The 26,157-nt window shown below is 40.3% G+C and overlaps 2 protein-coding genes across 2 annotated transcripts in view; one reads left to right on the top strand and one right to left on the bottom strand.

The window, feature by feature from the left end:
* Positions 1-11,035, top strand: part of LOC134668053 (exocyst complex component 1) — a 32,574-nt gene extending 21,539 nt beyond the window's left edge. Inside the window, exons 9-13 of the mRNA XM_063525500.1 lie at positions 7,277-7,516; positions 7,827-8,023; positions 9,677-9,804; positions 10,080-10,316; positions 10,576-11,035. Coding sequence (XP_063381570.1) covers positions 7,277-7,516; positions 7,827-8,023; positions 9,677-9,804; positions 10,080-10,316; positions 10,576-10,674 — 901 coding nt within the window. The 3' untranslated portion in view covers positions 10,675-11,035. The remainder of the gene's footprint in view (positions 1-7,276; positions 7,517-7,826; positions 8,024-9,676; positions 9,805-10,079; positions 10,317-10,575) is intronic.
* Positions 11,036-14,349: 3,314 nt separating this feature from the next.
* Positions 14,350-16,244, bottom strand: LOC134668271 (uncharacterized). The gene is made up of 3 exons (XM_063525754.1): positions 16,092-16,244; positions 15,299-15,453; positions 14,350-14,480 (listed from the first exon to the last, which is right to left on the bottom strand). Exons 1-3 carry the CDS (start codon positions 16,135-16,137, stop codon positions 14,424-14,426), a joined length of 258 nt encoding a protein of 85 aa, XP_063381824.1. The 5' UTR covers positions 16,138-16,244; the 3' UTR covers positions 14,350-14,423.
* Between the last annotated feature and the right edge of the window lie 9,913 nt (positions 16,245-26,157).

The following is a 26,157-nucleotide window of genomic DNA, read 5'->3' as shown; positions in this document are numbered from 1 at the left end:
ACTTAAATTATTATGGGGAATTAAACTGCTCGAGTGATTTGATAAACTAAGTGTAATATAATCAACGCGCCACCACATTGTTTTAGTTTAGCCGGAAATGAAATTGTTTACTTCTCAGTGCTTGTGTTCATAAATATATTATTTGATGCATTTTTAGTACTTCGATGCGTATACTATACTTAAATAACAGAAATAACGCTTTACATACTACGAAACTTGTTAATTATGATGTATAAATATGGTTTAAGGCTGAGAAATATTGCAGTCACAAAGTAGTCGCAAATGTTTCGACTTTGTGTCGACTCTGTGTAGACACATGACACGCGCTGTCAAAAGTAATAACAAAGTTACTGGATTTGCAAAATGGCTCCTTGTGTTCATTTGTTTTCAGATATTCTCAAAGTGTAAAAATGACGTGGTCAGAGATGGGACTTAATAGATTAACTGTTTATTCGACTAATTAATGGAATAAAAAAAGTTAATCCTCAAATTTTAATCACGATATTCACGATTAGTTTAGTCGACCTAACATAGATTGAAATTGAATTAATCTGAACATTAATCGAATAAATTATCGATTAAATCTCGGTTGGAAGTTGACAGGGGGCCATTTTTGTACGTAAAAATAATAGAAATGTCTTGCATGCAGATGGTAGCCAAACACTTTGTCATAAAAGTCGAGATGGGTGTCGATTTATAGGTTTTAGGGAGTGCCGATTTCGAAAATTATGACCATTTTGGAATCCAAAATGGCGGCCATGCACTGTGTCATAAAAGTCGTCATGGATGTCGTTTTATACGTTTTAGGGGGCCCCAATTTCGAAAACGATGACCATTTTGGATTCCAAAATGGCGGCCATGCACTATGTCATAAAAGTCGTCATGGATGTCGTTTTATAGGTTTTAGGGGGCCCCGATTTAGAAAATGATGACCATTTTGAAATCCAAAATGGCGGCCATGCACTGTCATAAAAGTTGTCATGGGTGTCGTTTTATAGGTTTTGGGGGGCGCAGATTTAGAAAATGATGACCATTTTGGAATCCAGAATGGCGGCCATGCACTATGTCATGAAAGTTGTCATGGGTGTCGTTTTATAGGTTTTGGGGGGCGCAGATTTCGAAAACGATAACCATTTTCGATTCCAAAATGGCGGCCATGCACTATGTCATAAAAGTCGTCATGGATGTCGTTTTATAGGTTTTAGGGGGCCCCGATTTAGAAAATGATGACCATTTTGAAATCCAAAATGGCGGCCATGCACTGTCATAAAAGTTGTCATGGGTGTCGTTTTATAGGTTTTGGGGGGCGCAGATTTAGAAAATGATGACCATTTTGGATTCCAAAATGGTGGCCATGCACTATGTCATAAAAGTCGTCATGGGTGCCGTTTTATAGGTTTTAGGGGGCGCAGATTTCGAAAACGATGATCATTTTGGATTCCAAGATGGCGGCCATGCACTATGTCATAAAAGTCGTCATGGATGTCGTTTTGTAGGTTTTAGGGGACGCAGATTTCGAAAATGATGGCCATTTTGGAATCCAAAATGGCGGCCACGCACTATGTCATAAAAGTTGTCATGGGTGTCGTTTTATAGGTTTTAGGGGGCCCTGATTTCGAAAATGATGACCATTTTGGAATCCAAAATGGCGGCCATGCAGTATGTCATTAAAGTCGTCATGGCTGTCGTTTTATAGGTTTTAGGGAGCGCAGTTTTCGAAAATAATAACTATTTTGGAATCGAAGATGGCGGCCATGCACTATGTTAAAAGTCGACATGGATGTCGTTTTGTTGGTCATGGTCATCATTTTCGAAATCTGCTCTTCCTAACACCTATAAATCAACATCTATGACGGCTTATATGACAAAGTGCACGGCAGACATCTTGGAACCCAAAATAGTCATCATTTTCGAATTCTGCACTCCCTAAAACCTATAAAACGATATTCATGACGACTTTTATGACAAAGTGCACGGCACACATCTTGGATTCCAAACTGGTCATCATTTTCGAAATCGGCACTTCCTAAAACCTATAAAACGATATTCATGACGACTTTTATGACAAAATACGTAGCGGCCATCTTGGATTATAAAATGATCATCGTTTTCGAATTCTGCACTCCCTAAAACCTATAAATCGACATCCGTGACGACGCAAGGTTATCTTTATTTTCAGATCTAACAAATTGCTACAGAATACAAAGGACAAAAAAAAAGCGAGGAGGTAATGAAACAAGCAAAAATACAGATGATTCCTCGACGCAATTGGATGCTTCTTAAATTGTGTCCAGATCAGGGACAGGAACCGGTTACCTTAACCGGGGTTTTTCATAGGGTTATTTTAAAAGTGTTTATAAAAACCCCTACCATAACGGTAACCGTTTAATAAGGTAACACTTTGATTCGGTAACCGTATCAGATCAAGTTAACCTCTGTTACCGGTAACCGAAATAAAAACCCAGTCTATTCAGTTACCTCATTATGAGGTTTTTGACCAGTTCAAACGATTGTAATCTTTACGCACACTTAAATTCAACTTATTATTGAATAACCGAGGTTGGCATGGGCGGTCTATGAAGCCTCCAGCACAAACAAGTTTTTTTGCCGTTCCTTTGTTTATCTTTATACCTACCTGTGTGGTGTGTTATTATTATAAATCATATTATATTATAAATAAAATACTTAAAATAAATAAAGTAAATAAAATAACTAAAATAAATAAAGTGAATAAATTAAATAAATTAAATAAATTAAATAAATTAAATAAATTAAATAAATTAAATAAATTAAATATATTAAATAAATTAAATATATTAAATAAATTAAATATATTAAATAAATTAAATAAATTAAATAAATTAAATAAATTTAAATAAATTGAATAAATTAAATAAACTGAATAAACTGAATAAATTAAATAAACTGAATAAATTGAATAAATTAAATATATTAAATAAATTAAACTTATTAAATAAATTAAATAAATATAATTAATTATTAATTATTGTATCAATGCAAATAAATAATTTCTGATTTCTGATTTTTACATTAATTGAATAAATTAAACAAATAAAGTCAATAAAATCAACAAAATATAAATAAAGTAAATAAAATAAACTATTTTTTAGTATTTTTTTAGTTCTACATCTACATCATTAAAACTACTTTAAATGTAGCAAACCAGTAAGCAACCGATAATAAAGGTTACCATAACTGAATGAAAACCTGTTAAAAACCCATAACAAAAACCCTATCGCGATGGGGTTTTGAGATTAACTCGGTTAAAGGTTAGGGTTACCGTTTCAATAAGCTTACCATTACAGTCAGGTAACAGTATGATAGGGTTACCAAATGATAAGGTAACCGAATCGATTGGGTTACCGAATTGATAGGATTAAGCGTAAAGAGGGGTTTTCCGGTCCTTGGTCCAGATTTTTTTGTCATAAATGTTTTTATTTTTCACGTATTACTCTCACAAGTTCCGTGACATTTCGACCTTGTAATTGTTTAAGTAAATGTTTTTGTTTATCTGTGAGGATCTCACTAGAATAATATAATCAAGGTATGTTTATATTAGATAATTGAAATAGTAACGCAAAAAAAAAAAATATTTTTGTGTCTTTTATTCCTGCCGAAGACTTTTATTTTTCCTTTTCCTTCTACACAAGTTTGGTCAAGTAATAAGAATTTAGGGCTCTCAATTTTATTTTGACTTCTACAACAGTAAAGCTACGAGGCCATGTTTGGTATCGTTTTCGTATAAATTCGCAGTACCAAATTTAGTTATGGTATCACATTGACACCATTCCAAAGTAAAAACATATAAACTTACTTTCTTTTAAACTCCTCTTCACGCTTAAACTGCTGAACAGTTTTAATTTAAATTTAGTACACATATATTTTGAGTCCCGAGACAGGACATAATAAGTTATCTCAAAAATCATCCTTCAAAGGTGTGAAATGAGGTGTAGGGGGGAATTCAGAATTGACTTCTTGAAGTTAATACTGTTTAAGTTTAGGTTTGAAGTCATGTTTTTTTTATCATTTTTAACTAAATCAAAGATGTAGACCATCCCAAATTTAATATAAATCGGTTCAGCGGTTATTGATTTCCCGTACAAATTTCCACGCCACTTTTCACACCTTCAAAAGATGATTTTGGTTATAAGATCTATCCTATGTCCTGTTCCGGGACGCAAACTATTTCTATACCAAATTTCAACGAAATCGGTTCAGCGGTTAAGCGTCAAGAGGAGTTTAAAAAAAACCGACCAAGTGCGAGTCGGACTCGCGTATTAAGGGTTCCGTACATTAAGTCCGACTCGCGCTTGACTGCACATTTCTAATAGGTTTTCCTGTCATCTATAGGTAAAGAACTATTTTGTGTATTCAGACAGACAGACATACAGACGCACGAGTGATCCTATAAGGATTCCGTTTTTTGCTTTTGAGGTACGGAACCCTAAAAAGATTTTTTTAATTTTGTGGAATGGTTTCAATGTGATACCTTAAATGGATTCAGCAACCCAGATTTATACGAAAACGATACCATACACGGCCTAGCACCTTCACTGATGTAGATATATCAAGATAAAATTGAGAGCCCTAAATAAACTTTCAAGAGCGGATATCTCAAAAACTATTCAACATATCGAAAAAATTGTCTGAATAAACTTGTAACAAATTAAATTAACTTTCATTTTGTATAAGTGGCCATGTCGCTAAGATGCATAGTTTCCGAGATATAATCGAAAAACCGGAAAATGGGACATTCAAAGCCCCCTCTCTTCCCCCCGCTCAAGGGCTACGGCCGGGGACTTTTGATATGTTCACCTCCTAACTTGTCCAAACCAAGTTACAGAGTCAAAAATTGTGTTCCGAGCATTTCCCTCTACAACTTTTTTGAGCATTCGTTGGCTGACCTAAGTAGCTTATTGCATTTCTTTAAAAACTTTTCTGTAAAAGGTTGACGGGTGTTGGGTGTTTATATGGTTTTGGACGATTATTATCATTTGCATCGCCCATGATGACTTACTAGAATTACTTACGAGCACACGAGACACTAATAGTAGTTTGACAAACCTTGGTTTTCAAGAGGTATTTTATATTGACATTTGCTGTCACAAATTTGCTGTCAGATTTAGTCGCAAACCGCACGCAAAGTGCACACAAATGTGTCGACACCTTGTTACGGAAAAGTGTACACACGGCGACGACACTTTGTTTCGAAACAATTCTAGACACATTGTGTGGACTCTGTTACGACACATCTGACATTTAGTTACCACTTTGATGATTCTGCGACTGGAATGGTTATATGGGAAGATATCCCTTCGCGCCTACATTTTTCAAATTTGCCGCATTTTTCTACTGACAATATCTGCTTGACCAAGTATAAGATAAGATAAAGATAAAAAGATAAGATAACGATACGATACGACGGTATAAAGTAACTAGATGATCCGGTCACGACGAATAATCATTCGTTTTCGAAAAATCAGTAGCTCAGCAGCAAAAAGCAGTAGATCAGTAGATATTTTTAAAATCAGATAGATCTACTGCTTAATCAGTAGATCTGGCAACACTGGATCGCCGGACGCCCCGGACGGACCGTGGCGCGGCAGCCAGACAGCGCGGGGGGAACGCGGCGAGGGGCATGGAACCGGTCGGTAGCCCAAGTACTGATTCGCGCGGCGAGTACAGTCAGTTGCGCAAATAACAAGTTGAGATTAGAATTAGACTACACGTTATTACTTTAATCCCTAGATTAGTGTAGGTAACAAGTAAATGTTAGGTAAGTGTTAAAATATCATACTTATAAAATAATGTAACTTATATTAATGAACGCAGAAACAATTACATACGATTAACCTGGTTACGTAACATTTATGTTACACAGTAAATATTAAGTACAATCCAAAAATGACAATATTTTAAAAACACCTACAATCAGAAATACAATAGAAAAGTAGCAAACAAATACTGATTACACATGCTCAATCAAAACATTTTAGCGTCAAATAATGTGTAACCAAAGGTATCTTACAATTAAATATATCTATATCGAATTGGTTTGCCAGGTTGTTTAAAGCTCTACTCGCACGCGACAAGAAACTATTTTGTCTGTATTTAGACGATGAAAATTTAACGGAAATAGGAGGATAATACCTTTTACAACGAGTGGGAGTATTAAAAGAGATATTGGAAAGTAACTCAGGACTATCCACCAAACCAGTAGTGATACTAAGTAAATAAGTTATGTCAGCTATTTCCCGCCGTTTTTGAAGTGGAACTAAGTGATGTCTTTTACAAATAGGGTACATCGCCAATTACTAGCCACCCCCCCAATTACTGGCCACCTATACTAAAATGAATTCTGTGTATAGGTGAATAGAACTCATTTTTGTAAGAGGCGGCCAGTTATTGAACGAGTGGGTTGTGGATAAATTTCAGTTACTGGCCATTTTCCTTATACTGAAAATGAGTTTTATTTATCTGTAAATAGAATTCATTTTTGGAATAGGTGGCCAGTAATTGAAAAGTGGCTAATAATTGGATTTTCGTACCTTATATACTAAAATGAACTTTGTTCACCTATAAATAGAAATCAAATTAAGTGGCCAGTAATTGGGGGGTGGCTAGTAATTGGCGATGTACCCTATATAGATAGTTAGATGAGCTATAAGGAGATTTAATTTTGAAACACAGAAATTTAATGAATTTTCGTTGAATACGTTCTATTCTTTCAGTATATGTAGAATAGCAGGGGTTCCATATTTGAGATGCGTACTCCAGCTTGCTTCTGACTAATGAGCAGTATAGCACTTTCAATGTTTTTGCTTGCTTAAAGTGAGTGGAATTACGCATTATGAAGCCTAATGACCTATATGCACTGCTTACCATACTATCAATACCTATGCTTATCAAAAAGCAGTTTGGAGTCTTGGATGACTCCAAGATCCTTCATAAAGGGTATTTTGACAAGAAGTTGACCCTTAAGCCTGTAAGAAGTAACAATTGGGTTATATTTGCGCGAAGATGACATTGAGAAACATTTGAAAGGATTCAGGTCAAGCCCATTAGCTAGGCAGTACTCATCTAGACGTAACAAATCAGACTGTAAGAGACTTGAATCATGGGGATACTTTACTTTTATAAAAATTTTCATCAAGTTAATGTAAAAAGGTGTTTACTCTAGTTACTACTATGATGACTGATCATATTACCTAGGGTTTTCCGTGCCAATTAATATATTGAGAAAGTATCTACGTAGCGGGGCAATGCGCGCCTTGGCATGCGTGGGCACGCGCGTGCTCGGCGACGGCGCGGCCGCGGCGGCGGGCACGCCGGCCGGCGGCGGCGGCGGCGGGGACGGCCGCTGGGCGCGCACGGCGCTGGCGGCGGTGGCCGTGGCGGCCAAGCGCGGCGCCGACCGCGTCGTCGCGGACCGCCTCGCCGCCATGCCCGAGTCGGCGAGGCAGGCCGCCAAGAGGCCTAAAGCGGGGCTGCTTGGGTAAGAAAAAAACATTTGACGTGTGCGGTCGGTGATTTGTAGCGTCGCCTTTACTACACATTTTAACACTTTTACTTGCAACTAAGAAACTAATAACTATCTTGCAAATCTATTAATAATTTCCCTTCTAAAAGCCATATCGATTTGAAATTTTGCAAGTATTTTATAATACAGAAATACCATAACTTAGTATTTTAGGGCAGGATTCGACGATGGAGCTAGAATATTAATAGTGAAAAGCTTCGACGGTCACTAGTAGACTCCTCGAGTTAAGTTTTCTTCAGAAGTTATCGTACTTGACGATTTTCAGATTCCTATCAGAGTTCGAAGAATTAAGCTCGGTGTGCGAGGCGATCTTCGGGCGCAGCGGACGGCGCGCGGACCTGGAGCGGTGGTACGCGGCGCTCGGCGGCGCCATGCTGGCGGCCGTCGCCGCCGCCGACCACCCGCGCACGCCGCGCCCCGTGCTGCGCCTCGAGAACTACCACCGCCTACACGCGCTGCTCGGTGCGTACGCGTGCCTACACCACACATGCTAGACGCGGCGCTCGGCGGCGCCATGCTGGCGGCCGTCGCCGCCGCCGACCACCCGCGCACGCCGCGCCCCGTGCTGCGCCTCGAGAACTACCACCGCCTGCACGCGCTGCTCGGTGCGTACGCGTGCCTACACCACACATGCTAGACGCGGCGCTCGGCGGCGCCATGCTGGCGGCCGTCGCCGCCGCCGACCACCCGCGCACGCCGCGCCCCGTGCTGCGCCTCGAGAACTACCACCGCCTGCACGCGCTGCTCGGTGCGTACGCGTGCCTACACCACACATGCTAGACGCGGCGCTCGGCGGCGCCATGCTGGCGGCCGTCGCCGCCGCCGACCACCCGCGCACGCCGCGCCCCGTGCTGCGCCTCGAGAACTACCACCGCCTGCACGCGCTGCTCGGTGCGTACGCGTGCCTACACCACACATGCTAGACGCGGCGCTCGGCGGCGCCATGCTGGCGGCCGTCGCCGCCGCCGACCACCCGCGCACGCCGCGCCCCGTGCTGCGCCTCGAGAACTACCACCGCCTGCACGCGCTGCTCGGTGCGTACGCGTGCCTACACCACACATGCTAGACGCGGCGCTCGGCGGCGCCATGCTGGCGGCCGTCGCCGCCGCCGACCACCCGCGCACGCCGCGCCCCGTGCTGCGCCTCGAGAACTACCACCGCCTGCACGCGCTGCTCGGTGCGTACGCGTGCCTACACCACACATGCTAGACGCGGCGCTCGGCGGCGCCATGCTGGCGGCCGTTGCCGCCGCCGACCAGCCGCGCACGCCGCGCCCCGTGCTGCGCCTCGAGAACTACCACCGCCTACACGCGCTGCTCGGTGCGTACGCGTGCCTACAGCACACATGCTAGACGCGGCGCTCGGCGGCGCCATGCTGGCGGCCGTTGCCGCCGCCGACCAGCCGCGCACGCCGCGCCCCGTGCTGCGCCTCGAGAACTACCACCGCCTGCACGCGCTGCTCGGTGCGTACACGTGCCTACACCACACATGCTAGACGCGGCGCTCGGCGGCGCCATGCTGGCGGCCGTCGCCGCCGCCGACCACCCGCGCACACCGCGCCCCGTGCTGCGCCTCGAGAACTACCACCGCCTGCACGCGCTGCTCGGTGCGTACGCGTGCCTACACCACACATGCTAGACGCGGCGCTCGGCGGCGCCATGCTGGCGGCCGTCGCCGCCGCCGACCACCCGCGCACGCCGCGCCCCGTGCTGCGCCTCGAGAACTACCACCGCCTGCACGCGCTGCTCGGTGCGTACGCGTGCCTACACCACACATGCTAGACGCGGCGCTCGGCGGCGCCATGCTGGCGGCCGTCGCCGCCGCCGACCACCCGCGCACGCCGCGCCCCGTGCTGCGCCTCGAGAACTACCACCGCCTACACGCGCTGCTCGGTGCGTACGCGTGCCTACACCACACATGCTAGACGCGGCGCTCGGCGGCGCCATGCTGGCGGCCGTCGCCGCCGCCGACCACCCGCGCACGCCGCGCCCCGTGCTGCGCCTCGAGAACTACCACCGCCTACACGCGCTGCTCGGTGCGTACGCGTGCCTACACCACGCGAGGCGTTCACGCCAGCCGGACGCGGCGCTTGATATATCTGTGTGTGTGTTGCAGCGGCGCGCCGGGCGCCGGCGCTGGACGCGCTGCGGCGCGAGGCGCGCGCGCGCTACACGGAGGCGCTGAGGCAGTACGTCACGCAGTACTTCGGCCGGCCGCTCGACAAGCTCACCCAGTTCTTCGAGGTAACGATCGAGCTCTCTTTTATTTCAAAGGATACGATTTGAAAACGTTTTTGATATATTGCTAGTTAAAGGTTAGGTGTTTTTCCGTCGAGTGTTTTTTTAATGACAATTAAATATGTATGTGATAATAAGGACACGTCGAGTACGCGTTTGAACAACAAAACGTAGTAGAAAAATACAAGAACGTAATCTCAGCATTTTATGTATCGCCGTGACAGTATCTGTAGGTAGTCGTGTAGTATTAACGTTATTGTCGGGCTGTGTGCGTGTGTCAGGGCGTGGCGGAGGCGGTGGCGGGCGGCGCGCGCGAGGAGGAGGTGTGCTACCGCGCGGCGTTCAGCAAGCACGAGCTGCGGCGGCTGCTGGCCATGTACCCGGCGCCCGAGGTGCGCCGCTCGCTGCACCGCCTCTACCGCACCGTGGAGAAGCACCTCAGCGAGGAGGGCGGCCTGCTGCAGGTCGTGTGGCGCGCCATGCAGGAGGAGTTCCTGCAGCAGCACCACGCGTTGCAGGTGCGTCCGACCGACCCCACCTTCCCTCCTCTTATCCAATTACACTAGTCATTGTCGAGAGTTGTCTTGGTAATATCTCGATCTGTGCAGACGTGCCTCGCTCGAAGCGAGATGATGACGATGGCTCGAGCAAGGTCAGTCTTTAGTTAGAAGAAGAAGAACTCAGCGCAGCAATTACTAGCTATATGAGTAAGAATAAAGTTGTGGCGTGGTGATAGTAGGTAGGTAGGTAATGGTGATTGGTGTTGTATTCCGGCAGGCGCGCATCGCGGCGTGCTACCCGGGCGCGGGGCTGGCGCTGCCGCTCACCACGCAGGACATCCTCGACGCCTTCTCCGACATCGCGCGAGAGCACTGACCTCCTGCACTACTACACTGACGCTGGACACAACCACGACTGCCTTTTGTTGTGACGACACGTCACCCCCAGCCCAGCTCGTGCACTTTTCAAAGTATTTTCAGTAGCTATGGCATATTTTAAAGTTTGCCAAACTAAATGCCATGGCCCCTTTTAGCCTGAGGGTAAATACCAACGTCTATGACTATTCAAATATTATGTAGACAGGAATTTTCTAATTTCCCCATTGCATTAAAAATAATAATCAAACACAGCTATGCCCTCTTTAATTCTAACGTAATACATGAATGGTCCCAAAGAGGGACTAGTTGGTTTATTTTATCAATTAATTAATTATACAATATATTATACTTTTTTCTAATTTTGTTATTTGTCACACTCCCTACCCTAGATTCTTTATTTTTTTGGGATTCTTTTGACGTTATTTCGCAATTGTCCAAATCAACCTACCCGTGTAAGTATAAATTTTATGTATACGGTATAGGTAGTTTAAACTTTTTAAGACTGCATCATCCGTCCAGTGGCGCCCTCATTGAGGGAATTGTGTTTTCTGATAAAAAAACTATTAAATTTTTGTAAATCAGTATTTTAATAATGTTGTCCTACTGATTCCCAACTTTTGGTCTTTGTCGCATAGTTTTATCCCACCAAAAACATAAATGTAAAAAAGGAGAGCCAAGTTCAATACAAAAATTATGCTTGGCTGTGGGGCTCGCCGCAAAAAGAATGGAGATCTAAATGAGTGCCACTGCCAAGTTCTATGCAAAATCCAAATATGTATTTATAGGAACAAAATAACATTATAAACAAGTATTAAACTCTATTTCTTTGCTTTATTGGATACCTATAACAATTGCTGTTATTTAAAAAAATGTGAGATCTTAAAGTAGATTAGATTTGACTTGGCCAGTTTTCATTATATCAATCATTTTATATATATTGTAATTCTGATAAAACCTGGCCAAGCCAAATCTAACCTACTTTAAGATCTCACATTTTTTTAAATAACAGCAATTGTTATAGGTATCCAATAAAGCAAAGAAATAGAGTTTAATACTTGTTTATAATGTTATTTTGTTCCTATAAATACATATTTGGATTTTGCATAGAACTTGGCAGTGGCACTCATTTAGATCTCCATTCTTTTTGCGGCGAGCCCCACAGCCAAGCATAATTTTTGTATTGAACTTGGCTCTCCTTTTTTACATTTATGTTTTTGGTGGGATATCAATACTTTTTGTAAAGAAAACTAGGCAGATATTGAGATTTAATGTTTTTTCTTGTGTTTCCGCTGTATGGTTTTTACTTCTGTTCTTTGTATAATTATGTAGTGCCGCGCGCCGCCGACGACACACCGTTGGCCGGTTGTTTAGAGCGTATTACAAGTTTTTTGTATGGGGACACCACTTATTTTTTGACTAAACTTTATTTTAATATAGCAAATATAATAATACATATATTGGGGTAGTTTCAAATATCTGCTTGTAACGGTTCCAACGCTACAATAAAAAAATATTTTTTTGTATGGGGACCCCCCCTATTTTTTAACTTTTTTTTATTTTTAGATTTTTTCCTACGCTTACACACAATAACCGAGCTGGATTCCAAATTTCATCCTTCTAGGTCATCTGGAAGTAGGTTAGGTTTAGGTACTTATATGTCAGTCCCAATAAAAAATGGTTTTTTTTGTATGGGGACCCCCCCTATTTTTAAACTTTATTTTATTTTTAGATTTTTTCCTACGGTTACACACAATAACCGAGCTGGATTCCAAATTTCATCCTTCTAGGTCATCTGGAAGTAGGTTAGGTTTAGGTACTTATATGTCAGTCCCAATAAAAAGTGGTTTTTTTGTATGGGGACCCCCCCTATTTTTTAACTTTATTTTATTTTTAGATTTTTTCCTACGGTTACACACAATAACCAAGCTGGATTCCAAATTTCATCCTTCTAGGTCATCTGGAAGTAGGTTAGGTTTAGGTACTATAAGTCATAAGTCAGTCTTAAAATTTACGACTTTTTGACCTTCATACCTTTATAACCGTTTGAGCTAGCTTCATGAAATTTGGGCTTCTAGATATCCTTATGGATATAATTAAACACACGTAGTTTTATGTGTTTACGTCAAAGATGTTTTGAGTTATAGAAGGGTCAAAAGTGGCACCAAGTGGTTCGTGTAATATTACACTTGGCGCTGGCTAGCCAGTTCCTTTGCTTGAACTTGGCTTGACACGCTGCCGCGTGTCTAGATATTACTTACTTTTGAGTCTTTTGACTTTATTATCTAAACTGAAAAATGTGGTATCATTTGCCGTTTAGTTGACAAAGCAACAATCAGCAAAATAAAATTATGTGACAAAACCAAAAGTCGGGGAATCAGTAGGACAACAATTTTAAAATACATACTAATTTATACAGAAATTAATTGGTATATAAGAAAACACGATTCCTCAAAGAGGGCGCCACTGCAGGCCTAGCACAGGAGGGGCGAGAAAGTATGTATGGGAGCCCCAGTTAAATATTTATTTTACTGTTTTTAGTATTTCTTGTTATAGCGGCAACAGAAATACATCATCTGTGAAAATTTCAACTGTCTAGCTATCACGGTTCACGACATACAGCCTGGTGATAGACGGACAGTGGAGTCTTAGTTAGTAATAGGGTCCCGTTTTTACCCTTTGGGTATGGAACCCTAATAATAGCACTTGAGCGATGAAATATTTAAATTAAAGGCACCGCTAAAACAATTTCACTTTTGTATGGAGAAAAAAAGTTTTAATATTTTTCCTGACTTTGCTCACCAATGGAGTCTCCCACACAAAAAACTATCTATTTAAATTTTCAAAAGAATCGAATAACGTTTAGAGGTTGCACAAGTTGAAAAGGTAGAGTGAGAACCCCATACATTGCGTGAAAATGAACCATGTTCTAAAATGACAAAATATAATGAACTGATACTAAAATCGAATGACAAAACTGAATTTTACGTCTAAAACGCGATAAAAGCACTTTTCCTTTGGAAAAAGGTGGAAAAACTGAAAAATCTTAAGTAGAACATTTATCGAGTAGCAAAAATCCAAGTTTATAGTTCGTTTTTTTTAGCATTAGAAAGAACTCCGCAGAAGTAAGCGTGCAGTTTTTATCAGGCTCGTTAATTGTTAATAATTATTGAATTATCTAATGTAGCATGGTTAATACATATAATTTACTTCAAATTGTTACCGCTAAAAGTGCCAAATTTAGAACCACAAGTGAACTTCTGCGAAGTTCTTTCTAATGCTAAAAAAAACGGACTATACTACTAATTTTAAAATTTATTTATATGTAGAAGGTTCAGTATCACACTACTCTCCACTTTGCTGATAGCCACTTAAACCATTTTTTACCCTCCGATGTAGAGTTGTTGGTTATTTGAAAAATCTTGGTTGATGAAGTGCAACCTCTAAATGTTGACCGATTTTAATTTTTTTTAACGTATAATATTTTTATATCAGTTAGAACAAGAATTCGAGCAAAATCAGATGAAAATCGAAAATTCGGAAAAATGAAACACCCATTGCAAGTAATATGAAATGCATACAAATAGCCACTGTCTTCTCTACTTAATTGCAGTCAGCACACAGCACATAATATAATATGCTTATGTAAGTTTGAGATGCGAAAATAAAAGTAGACTTTGGTTAACTAAATATTTATTAGTTGATTTACTGTAGGTATTGTATTGATTACGCTAATGTAAAGTGAACAGTCTAGTCCAGGGACGCCGGGGGCGAGTAGTTGAGGTACACCAGCCCTGAAGCCTTAGCCTGCAACCAACAACAGATACATCATTAGAAATTACCAGTTCAATTACTTAGATGCCTATGTACCTTGGAGGATAAGTATATATAACCAAACGGAGACGTCATGTCTGTAATTTTCTGTACAAAATAGTCTGGCGATTTTTGCGGGGGAGGGGCACGTAAAATGTATATGTAACGTAAAAATATCCATGTCAGATAAACGTCAGTCGATACAATGTGTATGACAATTGGCCGCCTTTTTTTCGACAGAGGGGAACGCCTGTTAATGGCTACTACGTTTGGTTATATCCTAAGCCATAATGCAGTTGATGTCAAAGATGTTTTTAATTTTTTTTTATTCAATTGGTAATCCAACAGTTACGCACTTTTGCACCTTCCTCCTTTGTGGTAAGGCGGAAATTGTCGTAGTTAAAACTGGAATCTAGTTGGAAAATTGAAATCTAAAAGCTACAATATTCATTCACAAGAGCAGTTAATAACCAAAAGAACTAATGAATTAAGTATTAACCAGTACAGTGGGTACTGCTGCCAAATAATATATGCGATTTAAGGTATGAAAGTTTGTAAACATGAATGTGGTAAGTAAACTTCATGCTCAGATATGTTAGTAAGAGTTATAATATACCTAACTCAGACAACAATAATAATATTATTGTTGTCTGAGTTCCCACAACACTTACCTTATTGAGCTTAAATACTGTGGGGCTTAGTCAATTTGTGTAAGAATGTCCTATAAATATTTAAATTTTTATTTGTCAGTCTTGGTCAACTTATTTTGTGACCTGCTTTCAAACATCAGTTATGTGGTAGAAGCAACATACCAGCACTAAAGTTCCAGCGGTGAAGGCGATGCCGGCGATGAGCACGGCATTGTACTTGCGCTGCTTGGAGTCGTGGTGGGCCTGCCACGAGCCGCGCGGCACCGGCAGCTCCTCCATGGTGGGCGCCTTGAAGTCGCCCGCATGGTAGCGGCGGACTGCACAAACATTATATGTATTAAGTTATGACTGTCAATGCTGGATTAAGACATTTCCTTCCATGGTGTATCTTTCGGCCTGGGGTCATCAATTACATTCAATTGTTTCTTGTGTTTCTGGCGTGTACCCATAGTAGGTACAGGTACCTTAAGCAAATGCTTAACTGCAGATTATAAGACCACACTTGTAATTATACTATTCTTCAGTCATACAAATGTCATCATTATTATTAAAAGATTATGTGGTTCAGTCACAGAGATAACATTACACACTATTAAAACATACCTATAAGTATGATATCTAACTTACAGCTAGTCTAGGACAATATAGTGTTCAATTCCACCTCCAGTCAGTCATAATCATAAACGAGGCAGTAAACCCTGCATTGTTTCACATATTACCTTTTTTTCCTGTTGACTTAGTTGCATTTCGCTTAGTGGTCACAAAAGTTAGGTTATGACTGCAGTTATGTAACTTTTCTGATAGATAGTTATAGAGTTTCAATCTGTTCAAGCACACCCGAAAGTATTTAAAAGACGATTAGTAAAGCATTTAACTTGAAACAAAAAACAAAGGGTGCTATAGGCCTTATGAGCAAATCCCGATATCGAACTTAATCACAACAAATGACACTCACCCGATTGTTGGAATACCCTAGACGCGATTTGACGCGCAGCGAACATTTTTCTATTTAATTATGTCTTCGCAGTTATCGCTGAAAGAAAGCAGGTTTTATACTGCTTTGGTTTCCTTCGTCTGGAGTCTTTGGACGGGACAGACCTGTCGGACCTTCAAATTCACTTTTTTTTTTAATGAAATGAAATGAACCAATCGATACGGACCACCACCACCACGTTCGACGTGTTGCCTTTCTGTCGCACTTGTAAATTCGTACGTAAGTGTGACAGGGAAGCAACACGTCTAACGTGGTTCGCGGTAGGCACTAGTAGACTACGGATGCCTATTAATTCAGCCTGTCAAAATTAGTGTTGCCAGACTTTATGTAATTCACATAGACTTAATATATAGAGACGGTGTCTCAGCGAGCTGTCACTGTTGCCACTTTTGTTTAGTGTACGATTAACAATGAGGCCCACCTTGCTGTAGCCATGTCGATAAAGTCATATCGATAAACTATCGACATTTCTTGCAATCTTAATTTGACTTCAAAGGCTTAACGTTACCTAAAATGACCAAAAACGCTTTTATACACGCCCCAGCAGGGAACCAAGGGAAGGTTCAGATATTTAATTAAAATACATAAATACCTCCTAAAATAGGTGTTCCGCAATAATTGAATTATATTATTATAATTATAATATATTCATTGTCTATTAGCATTTCAATTATGTTTATGTTTAACGAAGATATTGAAGCTTCAATTAATCGCTATTTCGTTCCGCTGTGTAGCGTTTATCGATATCATCATTCTAGCCTTCAGTCGCCCACTGCTGAGCATAGGCCTCTCTTCGTGTACGCCACTTATCCCGGTCCTGAGCTAGTCTCATCCTAGCTAGTCTCTTATCGATATATAACATGATTAAAATCGACTTTTCACATCCCTAAAAGAGCACAAATATACGCTTTTACGCACACATACACAGCCTGGGCGCATCAAGAAAGGCAACACTTGATTTGAAGTCCACCTTGTCAACAGTATGGTTGTCCTTTTTTGACAAACGGCATTTTTAAAAGAGCGAGGAGAGAGAAATGATGCTGCGCCGTGAAAGAGAACAGAAAACGTTGGGCCCTTGGTAATTCATCATAGACTTATAATATACAGAGACGTTGTCTCAGCGAGCTGTCACTGTTGCCACTTTTGCTTAGTGTACGATTAACAATTTAACACCACCTTGCTGTAGCCATGTCGATAAAGTCATATCGATAAACTATCGACATTTCTTACAATTTTAATTTTACTTCAAAGGTTTGACGATATCTAAAATGAACAAAAACGCTTTATTCTTTATTGTGGTTATCAGATCACAATTTTATCGTCACGCCCCGGCAGGGAACCAAGGGAAAGTTCAGATATTTAATTAAAATACATAAATACCTACTAAGATATGTGTTCCGCAATAATTGAAATATTTTATTATATTCTAATATATTTATTATTCATTAGAATTTCAATTATGTATATGTTTAACGAAGATATTGAAGCTTCAATTAATAGCTATTTCGTTCCACTGTGTAGCGTTTATCGATATATAACATGATTAAAATCGACTTTTCACATCCCTAAAAGAGCACACATACACGTTTTTACGCACACATACACAGCCTGGATGCACCAAAAAAGGCAACACTTGATTTGAAGTTCACCTTGTCAACAGTATGGTTATCCTTTTTTGACAAATGGCATTTTAAAAGAGCGAGGAGAGAGAAATGATACTAGTTGCTGCGCCGTCAAAGAGAACAGAAAACGTAGGGGCCTTGTAATTTATGAAATAAACGTACTAAACGTAGTCAAGCAGAGCTTGTCAGTAGAATAAGGCGCGAAATTCTAATTTTCTATAGGACTAATTTGCCGCCTTTTTCTACTGACAAGATTTGCTTGACCAAGTTATATTTTTTAACATAACTATTTATAGTATACTTACATTTACTTTTACTCTGATAAAAAAGAGTACAAATTAAAAAGCGGTAATACTTTTACATACTACAGTGTCGTCCCGTTTTCTTTATGCACCTGTACACACTGGGCCAGCGTGGGCCAGTCTAGGGGACGCATTTATGCGTTAGACGGAGCAAGTGATATTGATATTTCATTCTATCCCATGACTGAATCCCTTGGACTGGCCTGTACAGGGGCCTTTATATAGATGTTGTAGACTAGGATAGGTATAAAATGTCTCAGTGTGTGCATTGACTTGACTCCCAAGTCCCATCTTTTGGAAACATGAGCTGGAGATTGTCGAGAGCTCTATTGCATCAGCATGCTATGCCTAATAACTATTCATAAGTGGTTGTTCCTAGGCCTACACGAATAAAGTATATTTTGACTTTGACCTTACGCTGTCTCAGTGAGGTCATAGGAATTGATCATCAGCTCAAGGCACTCTATTATGCTTTGATAGAATCTAAGATAAGATATAGCATTAAACTCTGGGGAAACCGGGGAAACAGCTACCAGTATAATATTAACAGGGCTCTTAGAACCCCAGACAAAAACCTGATAAAAATCAATTAGCAACCATGGACATATATATTACTTCGTAAGGACGCGGCTAACGAGCACTAAAAAGGGGGCCGCTACATGGGTGTGATATTTGCATTTATCACACCCCGGCGCTCAGTCGTGTGGCGAATTGCGCAGTAGAAAGTTGTCACGCAGCATAACACAAAAATGCCTTATTGCGTTGTAAAAGGGTGCAAAAACCATTATAGGAAGTATAAGAAAAAAAATGGGATCTCATATCATCGGTAAGTAATTTCCAATTAGGTTTATTTATTGCTTAAAACCAATTTTAAACGATAATTTTATTTCATTCTCACGAGCAACTAATGTTCGCTCGTACGTCATAGCGCTAATGCATTAACCTTGTAAGGACGTCATTTCTCTTTGGAAGTTATTATGAAGTAGAAATGCATACTGCGTGATTTGTATAGGTAAATTTACTTAAATATGATTAGTTGATTACCTACCGGATATAATTACCGAAATTAAAGTACCTATTGCCTGTCTTACAGAGTTTGTTCCCGTTTCTTTTACATAATTATTAAAAACATTCGAAATAACAAGATCAAGTATTTGTTATTGTTTTATTCGTTGACTTAGGTACCTAGTATATTAATTCTTGTCAGGTTAAAGTTTTTAATTAACTGTAGGTAAAACTCAAAAAAAATTAACAGGTGAGCGCTAGAAACAAAGCGCGCATTTTCAAACACCGATTAATTCACATCGCTGTATTTAATACTTTCCATTACCTACTTATATTTTTGCATCATATTTGTGGACAGGTGGCACGCTCTCGTTTCGGAGGCCAAGATTCTCTTTGGATCACTGAGCCAAAATAGTTAGTTTGTATTGCTGTTTCCTTCTTTTTTACTCTACCTGTTTTGCAAGCAAGAAACTAACAGAAATAGTTGTTCGCCGCATTTTACTCGCGAAAGCTCGGGAGGTACTTATCGAACTGTACTGCTGTAGCTAGTAGCTCGGCCAACTTGTCGACCTTGACAGAGCCGGCTTACACAGGGCGGCACACCGCACTGCGCGAATGTTTAAAATATTGCATTGCCACCTGAGACGATAATGACATCACGAAATAACGTAGAAGAACGGAAACTTATAAGGATAAGTTCGCCCATTTTAATACAATAAATATGTTAACTAAAGCATTTATTACGAGAATCATAAGTAATACATAGGCAAAGGGTTAGGTTAAGACATATGTAGGTAGGGTAGAAAAGGGGTTTCAGTCGATGTGTGGAAGGGCGGCACCGTCGTCGAACCCAAGCCACCAGGCGGGGGACTTAAACCGGTGGCGTGTGCCTCGGATGCACATGGTGGTGGCACGTATAACGGCGTTACTGATCCTGCATCTCAGCCAGCCCAGTACAGTACTTAGAGATCGGTTCCAACGTTGAGATATGGTTTCTGCCATATGTTTTATAACGGAGGACATTTGGGGTGCATAGACGCTGTCAACAGATGTTACAAGTGGTGTGAAAGTTGCATGTCGCATTTCACAGGCCGTGGAATATTTTCTCTGTTTTTCGTCTTCAGCTGATTTTAGTACAGATGTCACGGGTCTTGAGAGGTAAGAAGGAGCGTCAGTGTCGACGACACGGATATCAAACAACGCCAACAAATACAACAAATAATTTTGATTAACCATAAACTTAATCGACGCTCTTCTGATATAAACCGCGAATAAACTTAACAAGCCTTGTACGCCCGTACAAAGTTATCGCGAGAGTCGAGCTCACGTAGTTGTACGCAGTGTGTAACAGATGGCGCTTTTTTGCTGACATGAAGATCGCAACGGGCAATTCATATGCATGCGCTCATCCATAGTTTATATCTATGTTGGCAACGAACTCTTCTTGTTGACACTTGCCCTAGATAATATGATAGGAGATAAGGTAAAGACGATTTTTAGGGTTCCGTACCCAAAAGGTAAAACGGAACCCTATTACTAAGACTCTGCTGTCCGTCCGTCCGTCCGTCTGTCACCAGGCTGTATCTCACGAACCGTGATAGCTAGACAGTTGAAATTTTCACAGATGATGTATTTCTGTTGCCGCTATAACAACAAATACTAAAAACAGAATAAAATAAAGATTTAAATGGGGCTCCCATACAACAAACGTGATTTTTGACCAAAGTTAAGCAACGTCGGGAGTGGTCAGTACTTGGATGGGTGACCGTTTTTTCATCACCGTCCGGCCATAGAATTGTAGACGCCGACGCTCGAAAGACGCCAGATGTGGGGGGGGGGGGGGGGGGGGCTTAGGCTTACATGTAATAATTATGAATATACAAGTAAAATACTTGCAACAACACATAATTTCCGCATTCTGACGGTTCCTCTGTCTGCGGCCGTGACCACCGGCACAGAATAAATAATAGTACTAGGTAGAAGACTCACTCTGACAAAACGCGTCTGTCACGATCAGCACAGATATGGCCGCTAGGTGGCGACAGCGCCACGCGCGGCTTACTTATGGCAAACCCCAAAATTGGGGTCGAACGGATGGACTTTTAGCCAGTGTTGCCAGATGGTCACAAAAGTCACATTTTTCGTGACTTTTCGCCTTCTCGTGTGACATGTGCGTGACTTTCGATCATGAGGTAATTTTTGTGACTTTTTAGGCTAGTCGAATTTTGGACAAGTTTGGTTCTGGAATTCGTATTATTTAGGAACGCAGTGAACGCACCCAAGTTGACACTTGCACTGGCACTTTGACGTTAAATTCACCATCATGTTTATTTTTTATTTTTATCCGGGGGTAAATTATTTACGCATGTACTTTTTTATTTTCTTTTGATTAAGTTTAATGAATAATGAATGAATGCCGCAAGTTTAGCACAGACGCCATTAAATGAACCGTTGCTTGCACTAGTTGCACTTGCACGGTCTTGCAGTCGCGCGAGCGGTGACAATGTAAACTTTTAAAACTTTATTTTCGCACTGACTGACTGTGATTCATGTGACTGGGTCCGGCGATTTCACGCTTCGCGCTTTTATTTATTTACATGTGGAGATATTTTCAATAACATTCTAAGATATGATACGGATTTGGGTACGGAACCCTAAAAATGTACAATTGTCTATCAAATTGCGTTTTTATATCGAATCATTTTCGCGCTCGCTTCGGTCGCGTTTTCAATAACGTTCTAAGTAAAATTTATTTTATTATATCGAAAAATTTTCGCTTTCGCTTCGCTCGCGTTTTCAATAACATTCTAAGATATGATAAAGGTGACATTCGGGTGGCGACTGCAGTAGCATTACTCTGTTGCAACGTTACTGCTGCTGCACTCTCAATTTTCGTGATAAAATGATGTGACTGATTTCCATACTAAAAATAGAAATGTACAACTGTCTATCAAATTGCGTTTTTATATCGAAAAATTTTCGCGCTCGCTTCGCTTGCGTTTTCGATAACTTTCGAAGATATGGCGACTGCTGCAGCATTACTCTGTTGCAGCGTTACTGCTGCAGCACTGTCCATTTTCGTGATAAAATGATGTACTACATACTAAAAGTAAAAATGTAACTACAACTGTCTGTCAAATTGCGTACAAGGGGCACGTGGTCTTCCTCAGGAGTCTGAAGAAGACCACGGTGAATGGCGCTCTAGCCAGGCAGGCCGCTTCGCTTTCGCTCGCGTGCGTATATGGTCTACTGTATCGTCCGATATACATTAGGGATTGCAGAACCGGTACTGTTGAAAAGAACCGGGATTTTTGGTACCAGGCAAAAATGGAACCGGGATTTCCCGGTATTTTCGGTACTTTCGGGACTGCGTTCAAAAATCAGTTTTTACCTCAATTTTCGGTAAAAAAAAACCTAAAACGATCACGAATGTTTCTCTAAACATTAATAAGTACCATAGTGAAGGTACACACACTCCTTTTTTGCGATAATATGTGTCTTGAAGCCACACAATCATGACTGCCTCCGCTTACTATATACATACTACTAAATAATATAATTTGGTTTAATCCTAAATTGCATTTGATATTTTTACTATCTTTGTTGAAAAACATCGGCAAAAACTGAATTGTGGCTCAGGCCCCAATTTCACATCGGTGACAGGTGCGACGAATTGTAAAATCACTATTGCTGACGTCACAGGCATCCATGGGCTACGATTACCACTTACCATCGGACGGGCCGTATTCCTTATATGTCAAAGATTCAGAAGAATTGTAGGTAATTCTTGACAGGTAATGAGTTATATGTCGGAATTTCGTGACAATTGTAGTGTTTCTTGTGACAATTGTCATAAAATTAGCAAGAGAAATATCTGTTTTTTTCCGATATCATAAAGTTTTTTTTAATAATACAATGATGGTGGCAAACAGGAATACGGCCCGCCCGATGGTAAGCGGTAACCGTAGTTCATGGATGCCTGTGACGTCAGCAACAGTGATTTTACAATTCGTCGCACCTGTCACGTTGGTGAAACAGGGGCCAGGTAATATCATCATTTAATTTAAATGTGTAAGCCGTTTCGTGAAATTCAGTTAATTATTTTCGCATGCGTTTTGTGGCAGGGATATTTTACCTAGTAATAATAGAACTATCAATACGAAGAATCATGAAGTTGTTGCAGCCAGAATTAAGAATTTACCAAGGAGAGGGCATGTCACTGTAATATTTTAATTTTTTCTAAAATGTCATCATCAGAGCTCGGCAGGGGTGAGCCATTTTGACGTCACTTATGTCAAGTGTAGATATTAATATAGATACACCTTAGAAAGAAATATTAAAATAAGACTTTAGTTTAATTATAAGTATATGCCTTATGCACAAATAAACTTTAATAGTAGCATATGGATGGATATACATAGTATTGGAAGAGGTATAAGCTTAGATCATAAATTGACATGGAGAAATCAAATAGACATTATATGTAAGAAACTGCATCAATTTTCATATGTTTTATATAATTTAAGAAAGATTGTTAGTGAACCAGTTGTTTTGACGGCATATCAAGCCTATGTAACATCAACACTAAGGTATGGCATTATATTTTGGGCAAACTCAGTTGACAGAGAAGTAGCGTTTAAAGCGCAAAAAAGATGCATTAGATCATTGTGTGGAATTCAGCAACTGGGTTCATGTAAACCATATTTTAAAAAATTAGGACTATTAACTCTACCTTGTTTGTATATTTTCGAAATTGTAATTTTTGTTAAAAGTAATCCCCACTTATTTCAACAGTTTAAGAGTATACGTCTTAGGAACAAAATAAATTCAATGCCTTCCAAAACAGCATTATATAGAAAAAGTATATTTGGAATGGCCCCACAAATTTTTAATAAAATACCGAATGAATTAAGAAATTTAGAGGATATGACAAGTTTTAAAAGTAAAGTTTTTAAATATTTAGTTGACAAAACATATTATAGTGTAAGCGAATTTTTGTTAGACTATAATTAATGGTAACTGTGCACAGCATGTAGTCACAGTCCATTAATGACAAATAATTGTACGCCTTATGGCACAACATAGTGATACAACAGTAATACTATAAGATCTGTACTTATGTACTATTCATACCTATGTTGGACAAATAAACGATTTTGTATTTGTATTTGTATTTGAGGTTTACTAAAAAAGCTTGGTATAAAATTGATTTGTTTTAATGGCAACGTAAAGATCGTAGCGGAAAGGCAGCCTTAGTAAAATAATTTCTTTAGTTATTAAATTACACCACATATAGCATCGAATGACAATGCATGTCCATGTTGTGCAAACTCTGAAAACAGCTCACCCCCGCCGAGCTCTGGTCATTATCATTATCAATGAGAGTTTCTTATAGGTACCGTATTCGAACTAAAATGCATATTTTATTAATTACACTATTTCTCTCTAGTTATTGTTCGTATTTAGTATAGGTACAAATAACTAATTATTCGTATAAAATTATTAATCGTAGAATCAGTTATGTCCGTATAGTTTCAAAATACACAATTTTATATTGTTGGCATTGTCAAACTTATTGACTACTTTTGTTTTGATTTTAATATGTTGTCAGCCGTAAAAGTATTAGTGTCAGCCTTAGATTGATTACAATATATTTCTTTAAAAAACATGATTTTTCATGCTAAGTAACAGAAAACAGTCAAATATTGTACCGGAAATATTAGTCCCGAAAATCCCAAAAGTACCGGGAATTTAATTTTTAAATCCCGGTTCTTTGCTTGACTCTAAATCCCGGGAATTCCCGGTACTTTCGGTTCCGGTATTTCCCGGGAGCAAACCCTAATATACATCTACTACTCTGTCGTTTAAATCACGTGTAGGATTTGAATTAGAGTAGTAATTAGTAGTAATATAAGTAAGTTTTATTTAGTGGTAGGTACCTAATTGTAAAATATTTTATCTGGACTACAGTCCTCTAGCATATCCATCTGTCAACTTTACTTCAAGTTCCGCCTCCAGGGGAGAGGGAGAGAAATTAGGATTAGAAATTAGCCGCTTACTGACACAGACCGAATTCCACGCGGGCGGAGCCGCGGGCACAACTAGTATTTTATACTTTATCTATATATTGTTGTTTATAAATATTAATTATTAAAGTTTTAAGTATTCGATTTATATCAGATTTATATACACAAATATATTGGTTTAATACCCTGCATTTGTTGGAAGAGCGGGGTTTTCTGTCACAAGCATACCTGTTGCTTAAAAGAAGATCCCAACCTATATTGTAGAAATCCTTGTACAAAACCAATAAATATTTTCTAATTTTTTTTTTTAATTTTTTCATTAACAAAAATAATTAAGTATTATGCATCACAGAGGCTAAACAATCAATAGTAAATATTGGGTAATTTTTCGAACAAATATCTTTTGTTTTGAAAGATTACCAATAATAAGTTAATTATTGACCGACTTCAAAAAAGGAGGTTATTAATTCGACCGTATTTTTTTGTATGTAGGTAATTTAGTTGGTGTACCTACCTATTCCCATCTTGCAGTCTCCTGTTCATTAGTTAGCATAGCTAGAGCAACAGAAAAGTCGACGGTGCTTCTATTTGGTGTACGTTGGTATCCTTAGTTAGTGTAAGCTCAAATGGGACTAAGTAAGTACCTACCAACGACTAGTAAAGTTTCTTATCACTGTTATCACAGTTTCGTACTGGCGCGGTTATTAGAACTCTACCACCCAAATACTTACCTACATGCTAATCAGACAAATGTTTCACGAAACAATGCATCGGTAAAAGGAATTAGTATTGTTTACCAATTCAGTCAAACATTTGTTGAATATTTATAGTTGTCGCTATCTGTCGCGGGCCGCGGGAGGGACGGCGGAGTGCCAAGTATGCGTCGCAAGCGCAGGGCAGTCGGCAGGCGAGCGCGAGCGCAGCCACACTAACCGCACGGCGCGCCGCGGAGTGCCGCGGCTACTTCTTTGTTTACGTTCTTTGTTCACGTCGCGGCCCGCACCCACATCCCGGCATGCCGGCCGCGGCCCGCTCCCCGCGCCCGGGCTCCGCTCGCCGCGCCGCGCGTGCG

The sequence above is a fragment of the Cydia fagiglandana genome, chromosome 10, assembly GCF_963556715.1.
Source record: "Cydia fagiglandana chromosome 10, ilCydFagi1.1, whole genome shotgun sequence".
In the NCBI taxonomy this organism is placed as follows: Eukaryota; Metazoa; Arthropoda; class Insecta; order Lepidoptera; family Tortricidae; genus Cydia; species Cydia fagiglandana.
This window is presented reverse-complemented; position numbering and strand designations above follow the sequence as displayed.